At 44.5% G+C, this 26,771-nt stretch overlaps 1 protein-coding gene and 1 non-coding gene across 3 annotated transcripts in view; one reads left to right on the top strand and one right to left on the bottom strand.

Annotated features, from left to right (window-relative positions):
* The first annotated feature begins 741 nt into the window (after nt 1-741).
* The window catches only part of PPARG (peroxisome proliferator activated receptor gamma), an 80,718-nt gene continuing 54,688 nt past the window's right edge, over nt 742-26,771 (top strand). The window contains exon 1 of one of the 2 annotated variants that reach the window (XM_054166600.1): nt 742-758. In XM_054166600.1, coding sequence (XP_054022575.1) covers nt 749-758 — 10 coding nt within the window. In that variant the 5' untranslated portion in view covers nt 742-748. Of the gene's footprint in view, nt 759-1,164; nt 1,201-26,771 lie in introns of those variants that run through there. The other variant, XM_054166609.1, reaches the window with a different exon arrangement.
* On the bottom strand, nt 19,209-19,280 carry TRNAM-CAU (transfer RNA methionine (anticodon CAU)). Its single transcript has one exon. It is a non-coding gene; the product is annotated as a tRNA-Met (tRNA).

The following is a 26,771-nucleotide window of genomic DNA, read 5'->3' as shown; positions in this document are numbered from 1 at the left end:
AGGCTTCAAGCCTCTGCAGACAGGAAGACTGTTCTCACAAACAAAAAGCTGTAGGCGATGCTGGTATCTGTAAGTAGAGCAGGTATTTTGACGTATCCAGCTCCAATCTATAAATTGCCTTCAGTATACAAATAATAAAGCAGATGTAGGCTGTCTTTCCAAATGCTTGATGACTAAGAACCACAATGAGGTAAATTTGGGATCCTGTGAATCTTCTAATGATGTCCAGGAGATGAAGAGTTTGTCAAGATAAACTGTTGTATCCTGGGGCATCCTGACTTATGACTCTCTAAAGCCTTGTTGATCTTGTGACTCTTTTTCTACATCTAACTGCTTTGTGAAAGAATCGGAGGGTGAAACAGGAGGAGGTGACATGCTTGTTGGAACTTGCTCTCTCTGGAGACGCACCGATCACAGCCTGTACCATCTCTCTGCATTCCTGGGAGTGGGTGGGGGGGAATAGAGGGAGAGAGAATCTGTACCTAAAAAAATTAAAGTGTGGGGGGGAAGGATTGCATTTACCTCTGTCACTGCTAAGAATCTTTTCAGACAAGCTTTTAGTCCTGCCACAGTGGGACACAAACTGAGGGAGGTGACCAAATCAACTAGAGGCAGCGGCAGAATGGAGCTAGCTGGAAATGGGAACGCAAAAGACAAAGCAGTCAGCAGCCGGAAAACCCGAATTTTCAGTTAGGGGAGATTAGAGAGATCAGAGATCAAATTCCAGATCCACTCCAGGGCCAGCGGGATGCCCTCAGGTACACGCCGCGATGTGGCTCCGCGGATAGGAACCCGCCGGGCAGAGCGGCCGGGGACTGAAGGACGGCGGGGCAGCGCCTCCTCCTCCGCGCTCACCCCTGCGCTCACCCCTTCCCTCTCCGCCTCCAGCTCTTCCGCCTCCAGCTCTTCCAGCGGTGCGCTCCCCCACCACCCCCAGCCCCCGGTCCCGCTGCGTCCGCAGCCCGCCCGGCCTCACAGTCAGCCAGCGGCCCGCAGCGGCTCGCAACGTACCGAACCCGCACGGCCCCGGGCGCCGCTCCCACTGCCGCCGGCGGCTCGCCCCTGGGCCGTGTGGGCCGGCGGGGAGGCGGGGCCCGGCCGGGGGAGGGGGGCGGTGCCGGCCAGGGAGGACGGGCTGAGCGGGGGAGTTTATCCCACCAGAAGGGAAGAGTTTCTCCCGCTGAGACTTGACAGCACCAGGTCAGTGCGGGCTACTAGGGAGCCTTCCCCCGAGGTGAGGGGGGGTGGCGGAGGCGGCAGGCGAGCACCGGGCTGAGGGGAGATGTGGCTGAGGGCAGGGGCGTGTGGGGGGCGCCTCGGTCGGAAGCGGAGTCAGCGAGGGCTCGGCCAGGCTCGGAGGGGCTGTGAGGAAGCGTGCGGCTGTGGGACGGGAGAGGGCTGAGCCCCGGTCCGGCGCAGGAGGCGGTGGTGCAGGGGATGCTTGGGGCGGCCGGGAGCGGGGTGAGAGTGCTCATTATGGGGCGCGGGGGAGCAGCGGGAGCGCTCGGGCATGGCCCTGGGGGAACGGCGACTGCCGGTGCCCGCTGTGTGGGCGGAGAGGGGGCAATGAAGCTGCTTCGCGGCAGGCGGCAGTGAGATGGTGCCGGGGGAGGCTTCCCCGGGGTGCGGAGCTCCGGGCACGGGACTCGGGGTGCGGGGCTCCCGGTGTGCGGGGCCCCCGGTATGCGGCTCCGCTCCGCAGCCTCCTGGCAAGGCGGGGAGCGCTGTGTCCATGGTGCTGTACCCGAGCAGGGCAGGGGAGCTGCGGGCGAGCTGTGGTCCCTCCGAGGCAAGGATGCTGAGGACAGCCCGGTGGGCAGCGGGGCGATCCGCTGGCTGGCGGAGCCGGCGGGGATGGATGGGGCCGGGAGCAGCCGCGGTGCGGGGGCAGAGCGCAGGATGCTCCCTCCTGCTGCGATCGGGGGAAAGGAACGAGCAGGGAAGCGCTGGCCGGGGCTCACCTGGCTGATTCACTTCATGAATGAAACAGACTTTTTTTTTTTTTTTTTCCCTGTCGTTCGCAATTTCTCAACCGGGGAAGGTCGGGGAGCCTTTCTCAGCCCGCACCGGCTGAGATGCTGTGTTGAAATGTCTCATGTCTTGATGGCAATGCCTCAGGGTCGCAGGAACAAACGTTTTGTAATCTTCCTGGTGTCATTTCTCTCCAGGGTATTCTACAACTGGAGAGTGCAAGTTCCTGCGGTGTTGTAACTTTGTGCCACTGTGTACACACGACAATTCAGTGCTGACTTAACAGTGATGTGTTTATTAATATCAGTGATGTAAGAGCAATGTTTGTTCTGATGAAAAGCTCAGGAAATTATCAATTTCTTAACGGGGTGGGCAGTCGAGGTTCCTTTAAACCAGAAGGATCAATCATAATTATCCCTGAAGTAAGCAGGGGGGGTGTGAGCTAGCTTCGTGTTTGTGCTGCCCATCTCTCAACAAGATTCTGCTGCGGAACATGGTTCCAACGTCCCATATAAAAATGAGTATTCACAGCAAATACAAAAGATATTTTTCCACGATCAATTAGTCCATAATTTAATCAGTAATTTACCTTTTAAAAGGTTACTATGATTTGTTACTAGTTAACTAAAAATTCCTGGCGTACACCGAGTATCTGTGACAAATGATACTCCGTGCTGTCCTTTGAGGAGAAGTTTGATACCTTGAAAAGAAGTTTGATCCCTTGCACTCCCATTAATGTCAGACTCTGTTGCATGAAGTCGCGTGTTTGACATCATTGTTCTCTTTGGCTGTCACAACTCCCCCCCCAAAACATTGCTGCCAGAATTGCTCGGAGATTTAATTATGAGATTATAAGAATCACTCTTAGCAGTGTGTTAAGGCATGTGGTACAAAATAAGCATGGGCTTGTCAGGGGGAGAGAGAGATGAAAAAATAGTTGGCATAGGCTTTGAATGATAACCAATCTGAAATACAATTTTAAGGTTTTTGTTCGGGGTTGTTTTTGGTGGTGGGGTTGCTTTTGTGGTGTTTTGGTGGTGGTGGTGTTTTTTTTACACAGGCAGCTTTTGAATTCAATTCAACCTTCTCAGGCATCAGTTTTGTCAAATATCTCGTTGTTAGGGGTTCAGAGATTATATATGGGTAAAGAGCCATGCCATGATATGTGTTTCTTAGAAACGCCTCAACGTCCCATTCCTGGATAATGCAATTTAGCAAACAGCAGCATTCGGTGGAACTTCCATCACAGCACAGAAATACTCTCCTGATATAAATTTATCTCTCATATAATAAATAATAATCACACACTCCCCACCTCCCCCCCCAAAAAAAATAATCAAGGGGGGAAACATTCAAATTTAATTGGAGAGCATTGAAGCTGTGCCTTTTAACCTTCCCTGTGATCCCAATTAAAAAAACCCCCATCACTATCAACCCGTCTTCTAAATCCCCCTCTTATGTGAACTCTTTGAAGCAACCAACAATCCACTTCTAAGTGAATAAAATAAATTCAGACCCAGCATCATTTTAGAAAATTAGTAATTATTTTATTTTATTTTTTTTTTGCTAAGAGTCATGGGTAATAAAATTAATTTTGCAAAAGAATTATACTGCAAAACAAGGAGAAGTTTAAAAGTAGGGCAAAACCTCTCTCTTGTGCAATGCTGGACTTAAATAATAAGTAGATTTGATTATTTTAATAGTTGCTTTTTTTTTTTCACCTTGATTGCTGAGGCTTGTCTTTTCTTTTCTTTTCTTTTCTTTTCTTTTCTTTTCTTTTCTTTTCTTTTCTTTTCTTTTCTTTTCTTTTCTTTTCTTTTCTTTTCTCTTCTTTTCTTTTCTCTTCTCTTCTCTTCTCTTCTCTTCTCTTCTCTTCTCTTCTCTTCTCTTCTCTTCTCTTCTCTTCTCTTCTCTTCTCTTCTCTTCTCTTCTTCTCTTCTCTTCTCTTCTCTTCTCTTCTCTTCTCTTCTCTTCTCTTCTCTTCTTTTCTCTGCATAGAATCTGTTCAGATTATTGTTGAATATATTTGAGTGGCTGGTTTTTTTGTAGCCTGGTTGTGAGCCGCTAGCTGTGTGTCGTTGATATTCAGAAATTAAGTTACTGGGTTTTGTCACAAGGATCATTCCTGTTTTCTCCTCTGGCACACAGGAAAACACTTTCCACTGCAGTTACTCAAGAGAAATTCAAATACAATTATAAATTCTCCATGCTAGGCTCTGTTGAATTCATGGGTACAATACTTCTTGTTACTCATTGCCACTATTTTCATGGTTTAATCACTGATAGCACTGACTTTAGTGCTATCAGCTATATATTAGCTGAGGAGTACTAATTCTTCCATGCTGTATTTCCATAATTCTGTGGATGTTTTTAAGAGCAGGGATTTACACTTCAGGTACTCTGTACCAAATGTTCTTTTGTCTCAGTTAACTTTTTGTGAAGCAATGAGAGAAAAAGTCACAAATAACCCAGAGCAGGAGGACATGGTTATATTCAAGTCCTACACAGCCATACCACAGACAGAGGTAGGGGGTTCCCATTAACAGGTTGTTTCTTAAGGATTTCATTTAACTCTTACAGAGTACTGGAGGGGGGGTTGTGGGGGGGTGGGAATACCCCCTCACTACTCTATCCTCTGTGGAGGCAGAATGAAAAATGAAGGAGCTTTAAGATTTGTCTTCAGATATTTAGGTTTCCTGGAATATGAAATGCAGATTGATTCCTACATAACATGATAAACCTTTTACATTTCTTTTGTCTGTTCCCCCCCCCCCCTTCTGCTTTTTCCTATGAAGGACAGTCTTTTTTCAGTTGTGCTTTCTCTCAGGTTCCAGTGACAAATGGTGTAGAAAATGCAGGTACTAAGCATGTTGTCACCCTAGTCCTAGTACCTGTGGTGAGTGGGGCTGGAGGGACTTCCAGATCTTGCAGGTATAAGGAGATACAAAGGAGAAAATCCAGGTGGCAACTATATTAAAGGCTAAGCTTCTACTTCAGCATCCCTGCTGCAATACAGACTTCTTCTGCCTGTTGCTACAAAGACATCAGTTCTTCTCACTCCACAAAGCAAATATCCTACTAAAGCTTTTGTAGGCATTTAGTCTTTTAATTAAAGGGGGGTAAAAAGCAAGGCCTCATCTGAACTCTTCATATCTGGAAACTTTCACAGAACTTAAGTAAATTTGATGAGGTTCACATTTTCCTCCCACTCCACCCACACCTTCCATTATATTATTTGGGCTGTTTGTCCCCTCCTAAACCATTCTAGAGAATTGAACTAAACAATTACCTCACTCCCCAATTAAATTTCATGATACACCAACTATATAGATATTTTTAATTACCTGTGTTACAGCAGTACCAAGCAGCCTAGTCTTGTTACTCACTCAAATGAAAATACTGTTCCCTCTCCTTAACACCTCATGATCTATGGCAGTGGGAATGCCCACAGTTACACTTTTACAACTGAGACACGATGTGCTAGGGAAATTGATGGGAAAGTATTAATTTAGATTGTCAGTGTGTTGATTTATGCTTATAACAGTCACAGATTGATAGAGTCTAATCTGCAAACATGACAAATACATTAAAAGTTATGTAAGGTAGGTATAGGTGTGATAAAACCTCCCCAGATTTACATAACATTCCCCCTCCCCCCACCTCTCCCCAACTTCTAAGCAGCACCCTATTGCCTTAATACAGTTGTTTTCACTTTGCAGCTTCACTAGATTTCACTGCAAATGGGGGGGGGGGGGTAAATTCTGCTGCTTTAAGGGGGGAAGATAAATAACTGCCTCCAAAGGTGGGTTGTGAATTTCTGGACTGGACTAGCAGATGATGCTGCGTGAACTTGAATAAACTACCCCCTTTCCCCTCATGACTAAGCAGATCACCTCCGTGCAGTCTGAACATTCAGGACAAAGTCTATGGATTCAAGTCTATGAATCCCAAAGTCTATTCTGCTGGTTGATAATTAGCAATTTAAAAAAAAAAAATAAAAAGAAGAAAGAAAAAAAAAAAGAAGAAAGAAAAAAAAAAAGAAGAAAGAAAAAGAAAAAAAAAAAAGAAGAAAGAAAGAAATAAAGGGGGGAAAAAAAAAGAACAACAAACCAGAAAGCTTACGTAGCTTTGTGGTTTGTGTATCTATGTTCAGGCAGAAGTATGCCTGATGACTGCTCAGGTGGACATATATCTATGGTTATGTACATACCTATAGGAGAGCTCTGTGTGTAGCTAATGGATTAACCCTGCGTTGTAGAATGGCTTCCTACTTGCCTCAGTAATGTTGAAAGGCATCTGATAAGAGAGCATAATAAATATTGGCTAATAGCCCGACAGAGGAATACACAGAACATTCCACAGTACCAAAACAAAAAAAAAGAAAGAAAGAAAAAAGAAATGAGAGATGATGTTGGTGAAAGGTGCATAGAGCCTAGGAAAAAAAGCTATCCCAGCTCCATTTAGGTCAGTGGTGGCTCTGCTGTCTCAGGATGGTCAGGTTTGCAATCTACACGTCACGAATGTCCCATGTAGGTCCTTGCTTCTGTGCAGTGGCTGTTGAAGTCTGGCTTTAGCACGCTGAAAATACAGGGTCCAGCTCTAAGTGGATTGCTGTATGCTCAGTCAGAGTGAAATTAAATAAGCATGATTCTATGGGAATGGTTGGGCTCAGTGATCTGGAAGGTCTTTTTCCAGCCAGAAGGATTCTATGATTGTATATCAATCTAGAATCTGTACCGTACAGCAAAAGTCCTACACGTTTTTCTTCCAATGAGTTATGCAATGCCAGTGTAGCAGGAGCAGCACATTATCTGCCTTTTGTTCTGGAATTTATGTGATCTGTTACTGTATTCTAATGCTAAATGAAATACTAGTGTTGTGATACAGACATTGCAGTTGGTGTTAGCATATTCTAGACCTTCAAATTAGACTTTAGTTCTAGTTTGGGTCTTGTAGCAGCTCTTATGGGAGGAAAATATTGCACTTCGTGCTGGTTTATGAGTTGTTGGAATTTCATGAGCTCCATGGGGACTCTTGTCTTTCCTCTTTATCACAGATCTGATTGTGACATATTTTAGATTCCCTTTTGCCAGAATCCTGGGGTTTTTTTTTTCCACAGGAGACCTCCAGCTACAATTCCTCTAACTCTTTGCATGTATAAAAACCTAAATGCATTATATTCATGCAAACGATGTTACCTGCGGTGGAACCAGCATGCAGAATAAGTGAGAGTGATGGAAGTTTTCTTCCTGTGTCTTGTGTTTTCCACTGAGTTTAAGCAAATTGCTCTTCAGAGAATTTCCTATTTGCACAAAGTAGTCCTGCCAAGAATGATAGTCTTGTCTTAAAGCTTTTACACAATCTGTGATCAGAATGCGTTGCGTATAGCTGGGGATTTCTGTTCTAACGTTGCATTGTAAGTCCATAGTACTTGTGTGTTTGTTTGGATTTATTGAACAGGGATGTTGGGTAACTGCTGTGGCTATTTATGGCTATGAAGCAGCAGTTTTGAAGTTGGAGAGCCTTTGGATTTAGGTGGCTGTCTCTAGGTAAACAGTGATGTACACGTTCGATATTTATGCCCGGGGAATGTTTTGATACTGCTGTGAAATAAGTTCTCAGCCCTGGCGGTTTGAAACATAGGTCACACTACCAAACCAAGTCACCCTCTTAGACTGAAAAAGAGGAGCTATGAAAAGAAAAATGTTAATTACAGGCTTTAACGCTCACACCAAGATCTTCTAGTAAAGGTGGTCAGAAAAACAGGTTTTACTACCTAGACCTGGTGCTTTGTGGTGCTATCTAATATGGGGGCTTGTGGAAAAATGCAGCCACTTCTATTTACTGCCTTTCCTAATGTGCAGACTTCCTCATGACAGGATTAGGTCCTGACTTTTTATGTCTACAGTAAATAAAACCAAAGAGTTTATCCTTTCATCTCGAATATGTTTTACTTGGAGTTGGTGCTGGCTGTTCCCTACAGTGGCATTTCAGCTACAGAACTCTACGCTGAAGCTCGGTTTTTAAACTTAACAGAAGCGTGTTATTGTGTGGTGCGCTGCTAAATTGATTTTTAATCCTACTTAAGAATGTTAAATAACACAAGGCCAAATTTAATTTTCAGTTACACCCAGAGGAATCTATAGATAAGCAAGTGCAGAAGGACGTGAGGGCAAAAGGTTGCTTTATTTACACAGTATTTTATCTGCGTGCTCTAACCTTATCCAGGACCATATTTAATGGAATCACGAGAAATTCTGAAGAGGCCACAGGCTGAGGTTCTCATTGCCTTCAGGACAAGGCAAAAATGTTTTCTCTCTTTGCTTTCTAACTAGCCATATGTCTGAAGCGAAGTTCTTGCACTGAGCTGGTGATGTAGCTATCCCTCTGGCTGCTGAAGTTAGTGGATGGATTTGCTTCGTTAAGGCATTAAAGCTGTGTGAGGATTTTACTGCGTTTCTTCTCTGTCCCTCCTGGATGCCATTACTTGCGCTTAAACTGCAGATCTGAGCTGCCTTGTTTCTCCATCAAGGCATGCGAACGTATTTGAGCTTTAAAATGATGAGAAGTATTGAGGGAAAGCAGGGTAGTGGTCGATTTGTTATAAAAATCCTATACAAATTGCTAATGGGGGGGGGGGGGAATAGCTCTTGAGAAGTAACTGCACATTGCAGAGCCCTCAGATAAAGGTGTCGATTCTGAGAGTTTGTCCTAGAACATGATGAAAGAGCGTGGAAGCAAAAGCTCTGCAGATATGCTTTCACTTTCAGAATTTCCAGCTGTTGCTGAGGATGCTTTGAGATGACAAATGAGATGACACTTCAGGCTTTATTTAGCACAAAAGGATTTTTACGTCAGGTCGGGTCCCTGAATGAAATCAGCACCATTAACAAGATTTATTTTCCCGGATTATGGTGGGGTTTTTTACATTTACAGTAGAGCTATTGCTGGCATTATTATGCTGGCCTGGAGTAGGGTTGTTTTGGGGTTTTTTTTTGAGTAAAGACCTCAACTAGGTGTGAGTTCTTACAGAATAAGCTTCAAATTCAGCCTTAGAAAAGTTTATTATGAGAGGTTCTGAATGTACAGGGGAAAATAAGCGAATATTGAAGGATTGCTTTGAAACATTCAGGTTTTTAACAATGGCTTTGAAGGTTTTTTACGTTATCAAGGCAATGCAAAATAATGTCCAAAAAAATTCCTGTGGAAGCTTAATTAGTAGTCCCTAGCTTGCATTTTAAATTAGTTTTGAATTATTTGGATGTTTGCACTGAAGAAATCCTCACGCAAGCAAACACAACTCTTGCCCTCCATGACCAGCTTGCCAATTGATCTGGGTTCTGTTTTGCAAGCTCCTTGGGGCATTAGCTGTGATGTGAGCTTGCCAGTTGCCTTGAACTGGTTAATCGTTTTTGTGATGCAGACAAGCAGCTTTATGGCATGATGAATAAGAGACCCAAGAGGGTTCCTTACACAGTTTCCTTTGGGCACTGCCCAGAGACTTGTTCTTTGGGTCTGCCTCGTGACCAGGCTGGTTAACTGTACCCAGTGAAACTGGGTGCGCCGGATGTTTCTTATGTTCACAAGATCTTGTTTAGTTGGAGGGGTTTATAGTCACAAGATCTTATTTAGTTGGAGGGGTTTATAGTAACCCAACACCTCAATGCCTGCTGTAAAATCCACCTGTGAAATCACCTCACCGCCTTAGTCTTACTCTGGCTAGATTAGGGTAACGCATCGAGTTAGGCAAGTTTCTTTCTGATACAGGTAATGACATTTGAGGAATTATTTTCTTAGACCAGGATTAGTGATTTATTAAGAAATAGCTATTACAGCACAGCTGGCATAAGCAGGAATTCTTGACTGAAGTACTGAAAAACCCTTGAGTATAACCCTCCCCCTGCCCTGCAAAGTTTTCCTCCAACAAAGATAATTTCTCTTCCACACGTCGCCTTGAAACTTTTTGGCAATGAAAATCTTCATCCCAAAATAGGATATTAAAAGTCCAGAGTTTGTGTGATTGGTTGTTTTGTTGGGTTTGTTTGCTTGCTTTCCCCCACAAACTACCTTCATGGTTGAATTTGTATAAAAGCCTGCTCAGCATTGCTACTGTCAGGGTTCGCAGAAGCTGATCCCACTCTGACACAAGTCTGTGAACCAGCCTGTTGTTGCTTTTGTTGCTCTCGGCATTGCAATATGATAGCTGTCAACTTTTTAATGAGTCACAGTTTTGTTAAGAAAGCCTTTTTTTTTTTTTCTTTAAGGCTTTTTTTTTTTTTTTTTAATGCAAGAAAAGAGTTGCAGGCAGCCTTCTGAGCTGTGCATAGCATGCTGTTTCATCCCTCGTGATGTAATAGTGAGAATGGGGAAGTCACAGAATCACAGTACATTAGAGGTTTGGAAGGGACCTCCAGAGATCGTTGAGTCCAAGACCCCTGCCAAAGCAGCATCAGCCAGGGTAGTCTGCACAGGAATGCATTCAGGTGGGTTTTGAATGTGTCCAGAGAAGGAGACTCCACAGCCTCACTGGGCAGCCTGTTCCAGGGCTCTGTCACCTTCACAATAAAAAAGTTTCTCCTCATGTTGAGCTGAAATCTATGTTCAAGCTTGTACCTGTTGTTTCTATTCTTATTACTGTGCACCACCCAAAAGAGCTTGGCCCCCTCCCCTTGACACCCACCCCTCAGATATTGGTAGACATTGTTCAGATCCCCTCGTAGTCTTCTCTTCTCCAGATTAAACAGCCCCATGGCTCTCAGTTTCTCCTCATAGGAGAGGTGCTAAAGTCCCCTAATCATCCTCGTGGCTCTCTGTTGGATTCTCTCCAGCAGGTCCCTCTTTCTTTCCACTCTTTTTTGAATCACCAGGGTGCCAGTTTTGAGGTGGTGAGAGATCAAAACTGCTGACTGATCAGTCTTGTTCTTTAAAAGAGAGAAAGAAAAAAGCCAACATTGGCAACAGAGATCTGCTTCTTTACAAATGGAAATATCCATAAAACAATATGCAGAGTAGGTGGAGTCATGTGCAGCATTAAGATAGGCTTTGGCTTGAAAATCTTGTGAAATAGCTACAGTATCTTTAATCTCAATAGAGGCTACCGGTGCTCAGTGCAATTAGATTAATTGCAGTGGTGGATTAAGACAGAGATCTAAGGCCAGTGTGGGACTTTGGAGGCTCAGCACAGCAGAGAGTTGTGAAAGAGTGAAAAACCTGTCCATAGTGAGTATCAGGAAAGGAAATTAATGACTTAATTAATTAAAGGGCATTTTGAAGACAGGCAGTGGGAAGATCAACTTAGACTCTCAGGGGGGGTGTTATTGATTTATTTAGCCTGGTTGGTTGGTGGTTGTTGTTTGTTTGCCAGAAAGAAATGTTGAAAAGCAGGGCAAGTCTTTAAAACTAGGGATGTATGAATTTCTTTCTCAAAGGTTTCAAGTCTGTTGTTGGAACTTGCTTGACTCTGAATTCTTCTCTCTGGTCCCTTCTGAGACTTTCAGCTTTCCTTGGTTTCAGATATGCTGACGGTGCCATAACGTGGTCTCGCGCTGCATTTTGGCATTCCTGCTCATTGTTCTTTTTCTGCCCAAGTTTGTTCTGTTTTTCAAATCTAGCCTTATTTATGACTCCTTTGAGAACAGGAACTGTCTGATACGCTAACAGCAAGTGACAGCTTTCCTGTCACTAAGGACAGGAGAACAGGCAGTGAATATTGCTGAAGTCTGAGGTAAGTTTAGAATAACAATAACTTGTACCACACTGAAGTTGATGCACTGTAGTGTGACTGCATGCTCTGACGCAGGCTGTGCAACAGATTCCTGTCTCCTCCCCCAGCCCTGGACAGGAAGGCAGTGCACAATGTTATACAGCATGTGGCAATTCTAAATTTCTGCTGAAGCTTGACCCTTAGACAGGAGGAGACCTCTTTTGTTGTCACTGATGAACTATCTGTGCTATGAATCTCCTTATAGTGTCAGGATGAATGGATTTAAATTAAAGGCAAAGCCGCAGCAAATTGGTAGGCACAGAAACAACGAGAGACACTAGGACTATCTCTCCCAAATTTCCTCCCCAAATCTGTGTTTTGAAGGGAAGAATAAAGGGAGGAAAACGTTTGAGGTGAATAACGTGAGAGACTTACTGTAAGGGGCTGAGAGACAAAGTCAAGAGAGACTCTAATTGTCCTGGAAGGAAAACAGGAAAAAAAGCAAGGAGGAAGAAGAAATTGATGCAGGTATGGTTGCCACTTTCCTGACAATTACTCCAGGAAGGGCTAATGAATATAGTAATTACACCTGGCAGTTACTCTGTGGGAGAGAGGAATTCTTTGGAGTTCGAAACCGTAAGAGTGATCGAGTGCTCCTGTAACTTCAAACATGGAAATCAAATAAAGACTAAGCAGGCTGAATCCTAAATAGCACTGTTGTCTGATTCAAGTACATCATGCAAACCATTGCATAGCTCCTCAAAGAAAGCAGCTTCTCCATAAGAGTTTCTGACACTAATTTGGAGGAAAACAAGAATTGAAAAACCTGCTTCGGCGATGAGCGTTGCTTTGGGAAGAGATTCTGACAGACCCCGGAGGATTTTCCTCCCTTTGTCTTCTGTGAGCCATCATTCATAACAGGTTCCCTTATGCCCTTTGCTTTTGCACAGTCCAGCTGAAGAGTTGTCAGCTTTCTACTGCGGCCACAGGGCACGTGGATTGTTTTAGCTCCTGGAAGCTAGGAGTGATTATGAGGTGCAGGAGATGGGGTCAATACTAGGCAGCTCCCAGTTTGCTGTAGCAGTGCGAAGCTTAGACCACGGACCTGTGTGGCAGCAAAATGTTTCTTCTGTTTTCATGTGAGACAGAGGTGGGTAGGTGAATGTCTCTGATAGATGTCACAGCAATTTGATGCTTGTGTTTGCTTTGCCTGAGTATCAAGAAGGTAACTTGTACCTCAGAGTTTTCCATCTCTGCAGTTTCTTCCTGCACAGATACAATATTTCGCTGAGCTTGGTTAAAAATAGTTCAGTACCCTTTATGTTAGTGCCCAATAACACAGTGTACAAAGGCAATGCATGTTCAGTGAGGGTTTGGGGAGTTCTAGAGTCTTATTCATGTTTACACTGATGCTGAGGACCTTCAGAGTTACATGCCTCTCCTTCTTGAAAGCTAAAAGTGCCTACTACATATATTCGCAGCTTGCAAGCAGAAACTGGGGCTGTATTTAGGATGAAAAGCTGATAGCAAATTAAATAACTCAGTGAACCTAAGGAAAGCCAAACCAAGACCCCAAAGCAGTTATATTCCCTAGTCTCAGAAAAGTCTAATTGAACTCAGGGTTGGGTCATAGAATCATGGATTGGTTTGAGTTGCAAGGGATCACAGTATCACAGAATCACCAAGGTTGGAAGAGACCCCAAGGATCATCAAGTCCAACCTGTCACCACAGACCTCACGACTAGACCATGGCACCAAGTGCCACATCCAATCTGCTCTTGAACACCTCCAGGGACGGTGACTCCACCACCTCCCTGGGCAGCCCATTCCAATGACGAACGACTCGCTCGGTGAAGAACTTTCTCCTCACCTCCAGCCTAAACTTCCCCTGGTGCAGCGTGAGACTGTGTCCTCTTGTTCTGCTGCTGGTTGCCTGGGAGAAGAGACCAACCCCTTCCTGGCTACAACCACCTTTCAGGTAGTTGTAGAGGGCAATGAGGTCACCCCTGATCCTTCTCCTCTCCAGGCCAAACAATCCCAGCTCCCTCAGCCTCCCCTCATAGGGCTTGTGCTCAAGGCCTCTCACCAGCCCCTTAAAGATCATCTAGTTCATACATCCCTGCTGTGGGCAGGGACACCTCCCACTAGCTCATGGCCTCATCCAGGCTGGTCTTAAACACTTCCAGGAGTGAAGCATCCGCAACTTCTCTGGGCAACCTGTTCCAGCATCTCACTACCCTCATAGTGAAGAACTTCTTCCTAATGTCCAGTCTAAATCTCCCTGGCTCTAGTTTAAACCCCTGTCCTGTCACCACCACAGCAGGCACTTATCCACCCTAGTTCACTAAAAAGTGCTGGAACTGCTGCACAGGCTCAGGAAGTGAATGGTTAAAAGTCTACATTCTTAGAGCTGTCCCTGGTCCAGTTTCAGCTCAGCCAACCAAGAGCCATTCAAGCATTTTCCAGAATTACTTTGGGAGTTAGGCTGTCCCATGGACCATTTGAAACAGGCCATTTAGGCATTGCCACAGAGTCTTAATAACTAGGAGAGCTCAATAATGTAACTGGAGCAAGCATGACCAGAGTGAGACTCCTCACTAGCTTATTGGTGTAGCTGAAAGTGAATTGGCTTAAATGCCTCTCAGATTTGTTACCATTTCCTTTTCAGTTTCTTCCTGCCTGCAATCCGAGATGAACTGTGCTTAATGTTCCATTCACAGATATTTTTGGTTGTATGAGCTGTGCTTAATGTTTCCCTCACAGATTTTTAACTCCAACCCCCAACTTACTTATAACTTGGAGTTGCCTTTGCGAGTTTGGAAGCTTATTGCATGCAAGGAAGGAATGGAAGTTGTCTGGCAACATCCAGGTTGTAGGTGGTTGCCATCTTATGAGCAGAAAAATTTAAGTCATTTTAGTTCATGTTGTCTGCCTGTTTGGCTGTCATGTAAGTAACTAAAGGGGCAAGTAACATCAAGCCCTAAATGTTTAAAAATCCTTTTAAAGTCCGTCCGTCCCCCCCACCATGACCTGGTGAAGTATCAAGTTAACGGAGCGTGTGCTGCATGATGACAAAATTCTCTCTACACATCTGTGGGGTGTCCCTGCCCATGGCAGGGGGGTTGGAACTAGATGATCCTTGTGGTCCCTTCCAACCCTGACTGATTCTATGATTCTATGATCTGCCCTGAGCAGGTGGTGATAAAACTCTGGTGTATGACACAGTCATTACTCTGGAAAACATGGAAAATATGATGGAACTTTTCACTGTCCTACTCTCTGTCTCCAAAATGGCTTCCATTGCAACTCACCTTTAAAGAATACATCACCCCTTGTTTGCACTGAGAATTCCTTTTTGGCTCAAGTGAAAGTACACAGTGCAAACAGAGTTATGAAATGTGTACACAAGGTGTGAGAAGTAGCTGGTTATGCTTGTGTGTAACTTTATGGTTCTGCTCCTTCAGGGCAGTCTGTGCAATCTGACCTTGATGCTCACCATCCTCCTTAATTTGAATGTGACTACAAATGAGTGTTAGGGCCTAATAAGACCGACTGTTTTGTTGTTTTGGTTTGTTTTTTTTTCCCCAGCCAACAAATAAATAATGGATTTACAATTTTGGTTTTAATTACAGAGAAAGCAGAAAATGGTAAAATTGATATCAATGGAAAGGTGTTTTGAGACTTGAAGATTTAAGAGCTAAAACATTTCACACTGTGGCCACTCTTTAACCCTCATTTCTGTTGTAAAGATTGATAAATATTTTGGCTCTTAAAATCCTCCTAGCTGTGTCACTGTTGAGTTAGCTAAAGGAGTTATTAAGGCTGAGCAGGCTTATGGCAAGAACCTACTACAGGTCATTAAACAGATGAAGCATGTAAGAAGTATGAGCAAGTTAATAAATTTTTAGTTAGTACATAGAATAAGTTGTAACATTTTTCAAGAGGGTGAGGCACTAACTTACTAATAAAAATAGCACAGATCAGAGACCCAAAGCACAATGTGAGGTGAAAAATGTAATGGTTTTATGTCAGATAACTGGCTGGGAATCTCAGAACCAGCCTGTAGAGAAAGAAATTCCCTCATCTTCACAAGGACGTTGTCCTGTGATGGAGGAAAGCACTGCATGAAAACTGTTTGCCTAGGGAAACACATCTCAGTGCTCCTCAATCTGCTATCTTGTCCTTAATTAATGTGGAATTTTAAAAGTGAGTTTTTAAAATCAAACCAGTATCAGTTTTAATCCCTTTCCCCTGATGGATTAAGTCAGCATCTTGTTACATTTCATAGAATTGTCAGGGTTGGAAGGGACCTCGAGGATCAGCCAGTTCCAACCCCCCTGCCATGGGCAGGGACACCTCACACTACAGCAGGTTGCTCACAGCCACATCCAGCCTGCCCTTAAAAACCTCCAGGCATGAGGCTTCTATCACCTCCCTGGGCAACCTGGTCCGCTGTCTCACCAGCCTTATGACGGAGAGCTGCTTCCTAATATGTAATCTAAATCTCCCCTCCTCTAGCTTGGATCCATCCCCCCCAGCCCTGTCACTCCTTGACACCCTAAAAAGTCCCTCCCCAGCTTTCTTGTAGCCCCCTTTGGATGCCAGAAGGCTAAACTAAGGTTTCCTTGGAGCCTTCTCTTCTCCAAGCTGAACAACCCCAACTCTCTCAGCCTGTTCTCACAGCAGAGGAGCTGCAGGCCTCTGATCCCTCATGACCCTTCTCTGGACACCTTCCAGCACGTCCAGATCTTTCTTGCAATTGGTGTATGCACATTTCGTGATTTCCCAAATCACAGTTGGGCTAAACTCAGTTGAGAAGAGTAATCCAGAAAGGCAAAAAAAATGCTCCTTTCTCAGTCTTGAAGGCATACCTTTTTTTTCCCAGATTGGTCCACCTTGGAGCATTTTAGCTAAAACAGAGGTTAATCCATTAAAAAAAAAAAGGTATCTGGTGTTTTCATGGCAAATCAAATAGAAATCTTCAAACTTCCATGATTCGTACTGAAGCTAAGAGTAGCTGCTCTTTGAACAGTAGAACCAATGAAGTTTGTTATGGATATGTCTTGTAGGAACTTCTGACTTGGATTTTCAGGTATTTATTACAGGGTGAGCTCAAACTGTTGCTCTTTCAGTGGTGGCACTAACAACAATTTAGTCATACACTCTTAAATCTCCTCTACATTGTAGTTTGCCCTGGCTAAATCAAGCCCGTATATTCCAAAGCTGTTGAGGGTGAGCAGAAGGAGACCAAAAAAAGACACCCAACAGGAGACAGCAGATATTATAAGCCTTGCTTCTTTAGCATTGCAGTTATCAAATGGAAAATTAGTCTTCTAATGGTCTTTATTTGAACCAATCTCTTAAACAAATATTGATGGTTCAATTGGCACTCAAGTCTAAATTTTAAAGTAGTCTAGGTTGTTCAGCCTGGAGAAAAGGAGGCTACAGGGAGATCCTGTTGTGGCTTTCGGGGACTTAAAGGGGCTTATCAGAAAGCTGGGAACAAACTTCTGAGCAGGGCCTATTGTGACAGGACAAGGGGTGGTGGTTTAAACTAAAAGAGGTAGATTCAGACTGGAGAGAAGGAAGAAATGTTTTACACTGTGCACGGTGAGACCTTGGTACAGGTTTCCCAGAGAGGTGGTAGATGGAACCCTGGAACCATTGAAGGTTGGGCTGACAGGGCTCTGAGCAAGCTGAAGATGTCCCTGCTGACTGCAGGATAATTGGTCTAGATGGACTTTAAAGGTCTCTTCCAACTCAAATCATTCCATGATTCTACATACCTTTGGTATATGCTGGCCACCTTCAGGAGCCACAGAAAAACCTTTCAGGATGAAGCTGTGTTAATGTTACCACAAGTATCTGGAAGCACCAGAAATTCCATAGGCAGATCTGTTCCCTTTTGGCAAATGAATCACAGAATCACCAAGATTGGAAGAGACCTCAAAGATCCTCAAGTCCAGCTGGTCACCACAGACCTCATGACTAGACCATGGCACCAAGTGTGACGTCCAATCCCCTCTTGAACACCTCCAGGGATGGTGACTCCACCACCTCCCTGGGCAGCACATCCCAATGGCTAACGACTCTCTCAGTGAAGAACTTTCTCCTCACCTCCAGCCTAAACTTCCCCTGGTGCAGCTTGAGACTGTGTCCTCTTGTTCTGGTGCTGGTTGCTTGAGAGAAGAGACCAACCCCCTCCTGGCTACAACCACCCTTCAGGTAGTTGTAGACAGCTTCCAGAGCAGAAGGCACAGAAAAGCATCTAAACATTCTCAGTTTATTCTCAATTCCTTTGTCAATTCCTTTGTCAATTCCTTTGTCAATTCCTTTGTCAGTTGCATGAATGTCAGTTCCCTCCCTCCGTATTTAAGCCACCAACTGCTAACTCAAAACTGTTCCAAATCATAAATTCATATAGCCTGCAACCTTTTTCAAGAGAATGAAAAAGCAGTTTGTGGCCTCTGGGAGAGTAAATTCCAGGGTTAATTTATAACTAAAGCAAATGTATCTATAAAAAAAAGAAGAAAAGCTCCATAAGAAATACGTTAACAAATGACAAGAAGGAAAAAAGAGAGAGAGAGAGAGAGAGAGAGAGAGAGAGAGGCTTGATAAAAGATATCTGAAGTCGTTTGGCACCAGTGATTTTATGGCTGAGGAATTCAATTATAGGTGTGTTGGGAGTACCAAATCACAATTCTTGAAATTGCTAATGGGAGACAAAGCTCTTTATCATGGCCTGAATGTGCTCACACAAAATGTTCAGTCCTGCCCTCTGTACATAAACTTTTAGTGCTTACACTATGCATCTGCACAGAGAGTCTGTCGCCAGGCTAGGAGAAAAAGATACCAAACTTCTGTTGAGTCACTTCTCAGACACACCTGCTGCTAAGCACGGCTAAGAGAGATCAGAGAATCACAGAAAGGCTCGGCTGGGAAGGGACCATCTAGGTCCAACCCCTCTGCTATGGGCAGGGACATCTTCCATTAGACCACATTGCTAGAGGCACTATCCAACCTGGCTTCCAAACACTTCCACAGCTGGGGCCCCCACAGCTTTTCTGGGTGATCTGTTCTGCCTTCAGCACCCTCATGGACAAGAATATCCTCCTAATGTTTAATCTAAATCCAGCTGCTTCTAGTTTGAAGCCATTACCCTTCATCCTGTCACTCCATGCTTTTGTAAAAAGTCCTTCTCCAGCCCTCCTGTTGTTTCTTTTATATCGAGGTTGCTCTAAGTGCTTCTCTTTTCCAGGCTGAATAACCCTAACTGTCTCAGCCTGGCCTCACAGAAGAGGGCTTCCAGCTCTCTGATCATCTTTGTTACCTCCTCTGGCCTGACTCTGACATGTCCGTGCCTCCCCTGTGCTGAGGACTCCAGAGCTGGACACAGTATTCCAGGTGGGGTGTGAGCAGAGGGGCAGAATCCTATCTCTCCACCTGCTGCTGAGGATCATCCCAGGACATCACAGTATCACCAAGGTTGGAAGAGACCTCAATGATCACCAAGTCCAACCTATCAAAAGCTTGTTAGCAGAGGATGGTTTCGATCCATCGACCTCTGGGTTATGGGCCCAGCACGCTTCCGCTGCGCCACTCTGCTCCTCAGCTGTGGCTGGCTCTGGGCTGGGAGTGTGTGATGCCAGCTCTATGCCAGCTTTCACCCACCAGCACCCCCAAGTCCTTCTCCTTCTCTAGCCATTCTCCAACCAGCTTGTGTTTGTGCTTGGGATTGCCCTGACCTAGGTGCAGGACTTTGCACTCGGCTTTGTTGAACTTCATGAGGTTGGCATTGGTCAACTTCTCAAGCCTGTCAAGCTCCCTCTAAGTGATGTCAGCCAGCAGATTTCTTCCTGTGTGTTTGTAGCATGTGGCTTGCAGTTTTTTCCTGCTGTACTCTCAATGTTTTTCTAGCTTCTTGGTAATTATTATTATTTGTTTTGGTGGAAAAATGAAGTATAAATGACATCAGTGTCCTCTACAGCGACTCATGGTGAATCATATCAGTTTGGATTTGTTTGCACCTTGGTTAGACAGATGTTTCAAGGAGGTCTTTAACCAGTGATACAGACAATGACTTTGTACTTATCCAAGAGAGATAGATTAGCCTTGGATCAATTGCACATTAACTCCTACAGTCTGCCTATAATCTTAATTGGCTGCTACTTGCTTGGTAGAGTAGTAAACTCTTATCTCTTGTCAGCCATTGAAAGAGGAAGGGTTGTTTCAGGCCATGCAAATTTAACCCGTGGGGACACCCCCTGTTAATAGCTGTTGCAGGGAAATTTGAGGGACTGCATTTTGTTTGCATGGCTGAATTACCTCTCTACCACTCTAATATGGAAAGAACTGCAGATCAGTGAATCGTAGAATGGTTTGGGTTGGAATGGACTTTGAAGATCATCTGGTTACAGACCCCCTGCCATTGGCAGGGACACCTTCCACTAGGGGAAATGGATCTAAGCTAGAGGAGGATAGGTTTAGATTAGATGTTAGGAGGAAGTTCTTCAGCATAAGAGTGGCACAGGTTGCCCGGGGAGGTGGTAGAAGCGTCATCCCTAGAGGCCGGGCTAGATGTGACTCTGGGCAACCTGATCTAGTGGGAGGAGTCCCTGCCCATGGCAGGGGAGTTGGAACTGGATGAACCTTGAGGTCCCTTCCAACTCTGACAATCCTGTGATTCAGCTCCTTTTCTTCTTTTGGTATCTGTAGCTGAGCAAAAAATGATGTCTGCATAGCACAGGTTTAATGCATAAAACTTACTTTGAATATCCAACCCTCAAAATGTTTAATTCTTTTCAGCAACTTTTTTTGACACACTGATTTTACTTTCAGTGAGAATCATAGAATCACAGAACTGTTGAGGTTGGAAGAGGCCTTTGAGATCATCAAGTCCAAGTGCTTGCCTAAAGCTCACCATCCCACCAGAGCTGCTAAGCTACTACCACTAAGCCATGTCCCTCAGCACCACATCCCCATGTTTTCTGAACCCCTTCAGGGATGGAGACTCCACCACAGCCCTGGGCAGCCTGTTCCAATGCTCTGATAACACTTTCTGTGAAGAAATTTTTCCTGATATCCAACCTCAAATTTACTCCCTGCTGAATGAAAACCTATTAGAAGTTGTCAATTCTTCCAAGCTTGACCATTTGATAGTTTTCAGATATCAGCAAAATCATTTGGCTGAGAAATGTTGAATAGAAAATTTTCATATATATATATATATATATATATATATATATATATATATATATATAAAATTACTGTTATTTATTTATATATTTTAAAGCACTCTTATTGGTAGTTGGTCATCAGACCATGTCACAAGGAGAGCGATCTTTCCTCTACAGAATAATTTAGACCAAGGGACTAATGTAGCTGCTCTGGATGAGCCTCCAGAGGAGGCTCTCTCTCTGACCACCAAGCATCTTGAGACAGAGGTCTTGAGGGCCCTTTTGACTACCCACCCCACAGGGATGTTCTGAGTACTGACTTTTCAACCTCCTGCTTTTAAATCAGCTCCATGAGATTGCAGGGAAAAAATGTGCTAATATAATAAGCATGGAAAGGCAAAAGTTAATTTGTGAGACAAGATCTGCATCGTGAAGTAAAAAGTAGAGTGCTGCAGAGGTAGTAATTGCTCACACAAAGAAATATGGATGTGTTCCAGCTCACAACCAGTGCTACCCTGATCTTCTGAATACAAGGAATCATAGAAGTGTCAGGGCTGGAAGGGACCTCAAGGATCATCTAGTTCCAAGCCCCCTGCCGTGAGCAGGGACACCTCATACTGCAGCAGGTTGCTCACAGCCACATCCATCCTGGCCTTAAAACTTCCAGGCATGAGGCTTCCAACACCTCCCTGGGCAACCTGTGCCAGTGTCTCACCACCCTCATGGGGAAGAACTTCTTCCTGACATCCAATCTGAATCTACCCATTTCTAGTTTTGCTCCCCCACCCCACCCCCAGTCCTATCACTCCCTGACACCCTCAAAAGTCCTTCCCCAGCTTTCTTGTAGGCCCTCTTCAGATACTGAAAGGCTTCTGTATGGTCTCCTCGGAGCCTTCTCCTCTCTAGACTGAATAGCCCCAACCCACTCAGTCTGTCTCCATAGGTCTTAAAATTAGAATCATAGAATCATAGAATCAGTCAGGGTTGGAGGGGACCACAAGGTTCATCTAGTTCCAAACCCCCTGCCATGGGCAGGGACACCTCACACTAGATCAGGCTGGCCAGAGCCTCATCCAGCCTGGTCTTAAACACCTCCAGGGATGGGGCCTCAACCACCTCCCTGGACAACCCATCCCAGGGCTTCACCACTCTCACGGTGAAGAGCTTCTTCCTCAAAGTTTAATCTCCAATGACATCGGGGGGGGGGGGGGGGGGGGGGGAACAAATCAAACCAATACAAAAAACCAACAACCAACCAACCAAATAAAACACAACAACAACAACAAAACCCCACCCTAACAAGAAAACCCCACCCAACAAGAACTGGGTGAAAGACTGAGGGAAATACCTTTGTCATGTTCCTGTTGTGTTTTTTTTTAGTCACTGTAGAGCATGACTTTCCTCTCAACTTCTAGGAATGCATTGGATGTCTGTCAAGAGCACGAGTGATCCATCCTGTAGTGCTGCAGGAAAGTTGTCTCTGTGCAGAGCTGCCATCGCTCTTTTCCTTATCTGTGAAGGAAACACAGCAGCTCCCACTGGGGAAATTTCATGTTAACTTGATCTTAAAATAAAAAAAGAAAAGAAAGGGGGGGGGGGGGGGGAATGAAGGGAAAGGTCATATCCTAATAAGCTGTGCAAATCTAAATTCCCAGGGAGCTTCAGAATGACATTGTATGACTAGGGCATTAACAATTTTCCAACAATGCACTTTTGAACGGCTTCCAGTAGTGTGTTTAGTATCTGAGTGAGATATGCAACTGACAAGACAACAAGCTGCAGTTGAGCTCTGTGATTCACGCTACCAAGCCCATTGATAACCTAACAAACACAGGGGGCAGCTTTCTCTGCTTTCATGGAGATGTAAATCTCCTGAGGAAGCTCTTTATTGATCAGCTGAGGTATTGTGACCTCAGTAGCAATAATTCCTACTCTTTCCTCTAACCTAGCACTGGAGAGCAATGATTTCCTCAGAATGTCTGAGGAAGGAGGAGGTTTGGTTTGAGAGGCTGCTTAGTACGGTGTGCATGTTTGTGTTGGCAGAGCTTTTGAATGTGTTAGATTCAGATGCTGACCCAGAGGTGCAGAATTCCTGTTCAAAAACACATTATGTCATCATTGTGTCCCCCCCCCCCAAAAAAGGTAAATTAAGTAAACTGATAGGAATTTTATAGTCAGCTTTAAAGGAGCTAGTATTTGACCTCAAATTATCACAGAGTCATTTTGCTTGGAAAAGACCTTTAAGATCGTCGAGTCCAACCATTCTCTCACTCTACCAAGGCTGGTGCTAAATCACGTCCACCATCACATCTCTGCCTCTTTTGAACACCTTCAGAGATGGGGATTCAGCCACTCCTCTGGGGAGCCTGTTCCAGTGTTTGAGAACCATTTCAGTCAAGAAGTTTATTCTTATGTCCAACCTAAACCTCCTCTGGTACAACTTAAGGCCATTTCCTTGCTTGTTACTAGGGAGAAGAGACTTAAAATTTACCTGGCTCTAACCTCCTTTCAGGGGAATGTAGTGGGGTATCCTCTCAGCCTCATTTTCTCTAGCCTAATCTACCCCAGTTCCCTCAGCTGTTCCTCACAAGACTTGTGCTCCAGCCCCTTCATCAGCTTTGTTGCCCCCTCTGGACCCATGCCAGCACCTCAACACCTTGTCTGACTCAGTGAGCATGTTACGTAGAGTTGTACACAACATGCCATAGCTCCAAACAATGAACCAAACCCAGTATCAGTTTATATCTGAAAGTTTAGAAGTTCTCAAGATATAGGGGAGACCATTGTCTAATGGCATGAGTTTTCCGTACCATGTCACACAGACTTTCCAAGCCCATCCTTTACATTGGGCAGATGTGTCTGCATGAACCTAGGAGGTGTAACCCACTGAAAACCAGGTCTTGCTTTGCAAATTGTTTGGTGTTTAGCCTGCTTTGTGATGGTGTATTGACAATTGAAAGTGAAGGTGAGAGTTCAAAGCCAGGTTCCTAATTCCCAAGATCTTCCAGTTCAGAGGGGCATAATGGAATTAGAATATAGTTGTCCTCACTTTTGTCCTTTATCTGAGGATGTGGCTGTTGGGCAAGGGTCACCTAAGGTGCTGCAAAGTATAGCAATAATGTTTAAAGCAGATGTTCACACTTTGTTACACAAAGGACCAGAAGTGAAGGGTGTGGGAAGTCTGCTGTTGAAGACCCCACCTGAATTTTTGGATTGGAGATGACTCAAAAGTTTCAGTGGAGTTTTGCCTGCACTGTCAATGCACAAAGTGTCTCATCCATTATCCAGCTTTGTATTACATTGCACTTTTTATATAATCTCAATAGCAGTTCACTATGAATCCTTTCAAACACAGCTGGATCTTTGAAGACATCATCCATGATGACCAAGGGCTTTCTAAAAGCAGTATTCCCTCTAAGTCCAAAGAAACGATGGTTTCTGCTATATCACTCACACTTAGCCAGAGATAATTGAAGGCAATAAGCACTGAGCAATGTTGAGCAGCTAGGAGAACCCAAAATACCTTTTTCTATTAGAAAATGTAGTACCTGAAGAATTATTTACCTTGTTCTTCCAGAGCTAGCACAGAATCAGCCTTGTGGTGGCAAGGGTTAGACGCAAGGAGGAAGTTCTTTACAATGAGAGCAGTGAAATGCTGGAACATGTGAAGGGTGGTTGTAACCAGGAGGGGGTTGGTCTCTTCTCCCAGGCACCCAGCACCAGAACAAGAGGACACAGTCTCAAGCTGCACCAGGGGAAGTTCAGGCTGGAAGTGAGGAGAAAGTTCTTCCCAGAGAGAGTTGTTAGCCATTGGAATGTGCTGCCCAGGGAGGTAGTGGACTCGCCATCCCTGGAGGTGTTCAGGAGGGGATTGGATGTGACGCATGGAGCCATGGTTTAGTAGTCATGAGGTCTGTGGTGACCAGTTGGACTTGATGATCTTTGAGGTATTTTCCAACCTTGTTGATTCTATGATTCTATGTTGCCTAGAGAAGTGGTGAAGGCTCCATCTCTAGATGTATTCAAGGTCAAACTTTATGGGACCCTGAGCAACCTGATCCAGTTGCACATATCCCTGCTCACTGCAGGGGGATTGGGCAAGATGACCTTTTGAAGGGTCCCTTCCAACCTTATGCATTCTATGATCTTGTCATAATCTCTTGTCTTCTGATCAGGCTTCACGTTCAGCATATAGAAGTCTGCAGGCTGTTGATTTTTGTTTAGCAATTAAAGAAAACAATAAGGACAGGAAAAGTCACAGTGACTTATCCTCAGTATACATCCAAGCCACATGAGATGCAGCTGTTGAGCAGCCTGCTTGAGGGGTTACAACAAGTCACAGCAATTTAGTTCCTCACACTAAACTTCCTGGCCTAGAAAATGAATCTCCATGGAAGAGCAACAGGGTATGAGAATATAATCTATTGCAAGGTTAACTGGCGGTATTCTGTCCAAAGTAAAGGTGAAGAGCAGAGTTTAAAATAAAACAACCAGTGTATGGGCAAAGCTCCAGTGTGTAGAATTTCTGGTGTGTGTGTGAAAATGCCATGCACACTAAGAGTAAAGAAATATAGTTGCTTGTCATTATTCAAGCTAACACTTTCCAGAAAGTTAATTAATGTGGTGGTGGGTTTTGTTTGGTTGGTTTTTTGGGTTGGTCTTTTTTTTTTTGTCAGTACACTAACTTACCTCATCAATAAGTGTTCTAGAAAAACACAGAATCAGAGAATCATTTTGGTTGGAAAAGCCTTTTAAGCTCATCCACTCCAACCATTATCTCACTCTAGCAAGGCTGGGGCCTTGCCACTCAGCACCACATCTCTGCCTGTTTGAAACACCTCCAGGGCTGGCGATTCAACCACCTCCCTGGAAAGACTGCTTCAGTCTTTGAGAACTCTTTCAGTCAAGAATTTCCTTCTGATGTCCAACCTAAACCTCATCTGGGGCAACTTGAGGCCGTTTTGCCAAGTCCTATCACTTGTTGCTAGGGAGAAGAAACCAGCCCTCGCCTAGTTCTAACTTCTTTTCAGGTAGCTGTAGGGAGCAGTGAGAATGGAATGGAATGGAATGGAATGGAATGGAACGGAACGGAACGGAACAGAATAGAATAGAATAGAATAGAATAGAATAGAATAGAATAGAATAGAATAGAATAGAATAGAATAGACCAGACCAGGTTGGAAGAGACCTTCAAGAGCATCGCATCCAGCCCATCATCCAACACCATCTAATCAACTAAACCATGGCACCAAGCACCCCATCAAGTCTTCTAAACACCTCCAATGATGGTGACTCCACCACCTCCCTGGGCAGCCCATTCTAATGGGCAATCACTCTCTCTATGAAGAATTTCTTCCTAACATACAGTCTAAACCTCCCCTGGTGCAGCTTGAGACTGTGTCCTCTTGTTCTGGTGCTGCTTGCCTGGGAGAAGAGACCAACCTCCACCTGCCTACAACCTCCCTTCAGGGAGTTGGAGAGAGCAAGAAGGTCTCCCCTGAGCCTCCTCCTCTTCAGGCTAAGCAACCCCAGCTCCCTCAGCCTTTCCTCACAGGGCTGTGCTCCAAACCCCTCCCCAGCTTTGTTGCCCTTCTCTGGACACCTTCCAGCAACTCAACATCTTTCCTAAACTGAGGGGCTCAGAACTGGACACAGGACTCAAGGTGTAGCCTAAGCAGTGCAGTGTCCAGGGATAGAATGACCTCCCTGCCCCTGCTGAGGTCTCCCCTCAGCCTCTTTTTCTGTAGACTAAACAACCCCAGTTCCCTCAGCTGCTCCTCGTAAGCCCTCTTCTCCAGACCCTTAATATGCAAGACATTAGTCATATATATATATAAAAATAAGTATTTAAATATACATTTTGATCTTAACTCGTGGCTCATGCATCTATTTATCATGCCAAGAAACCGAAAGATTTGCTG

This window comes from Dryobates pubescens, chromosome 1 (genome assembly GCF_014839835.1).
Source record: "Dryobates pubescens isolate bDryPub1 chromosome 1, bDryPub1.pri, whole genome shotgun sequence".
Classification (NCBI taxonomy): Eukaryota; Metazoa; Chordata; class Aves; order Piciformes; family Picidae; genus Dryobates; species Dryobates pubescens.
This window is presented reverse-complemented; position numbering and strand designations above follow the sequence as displayed.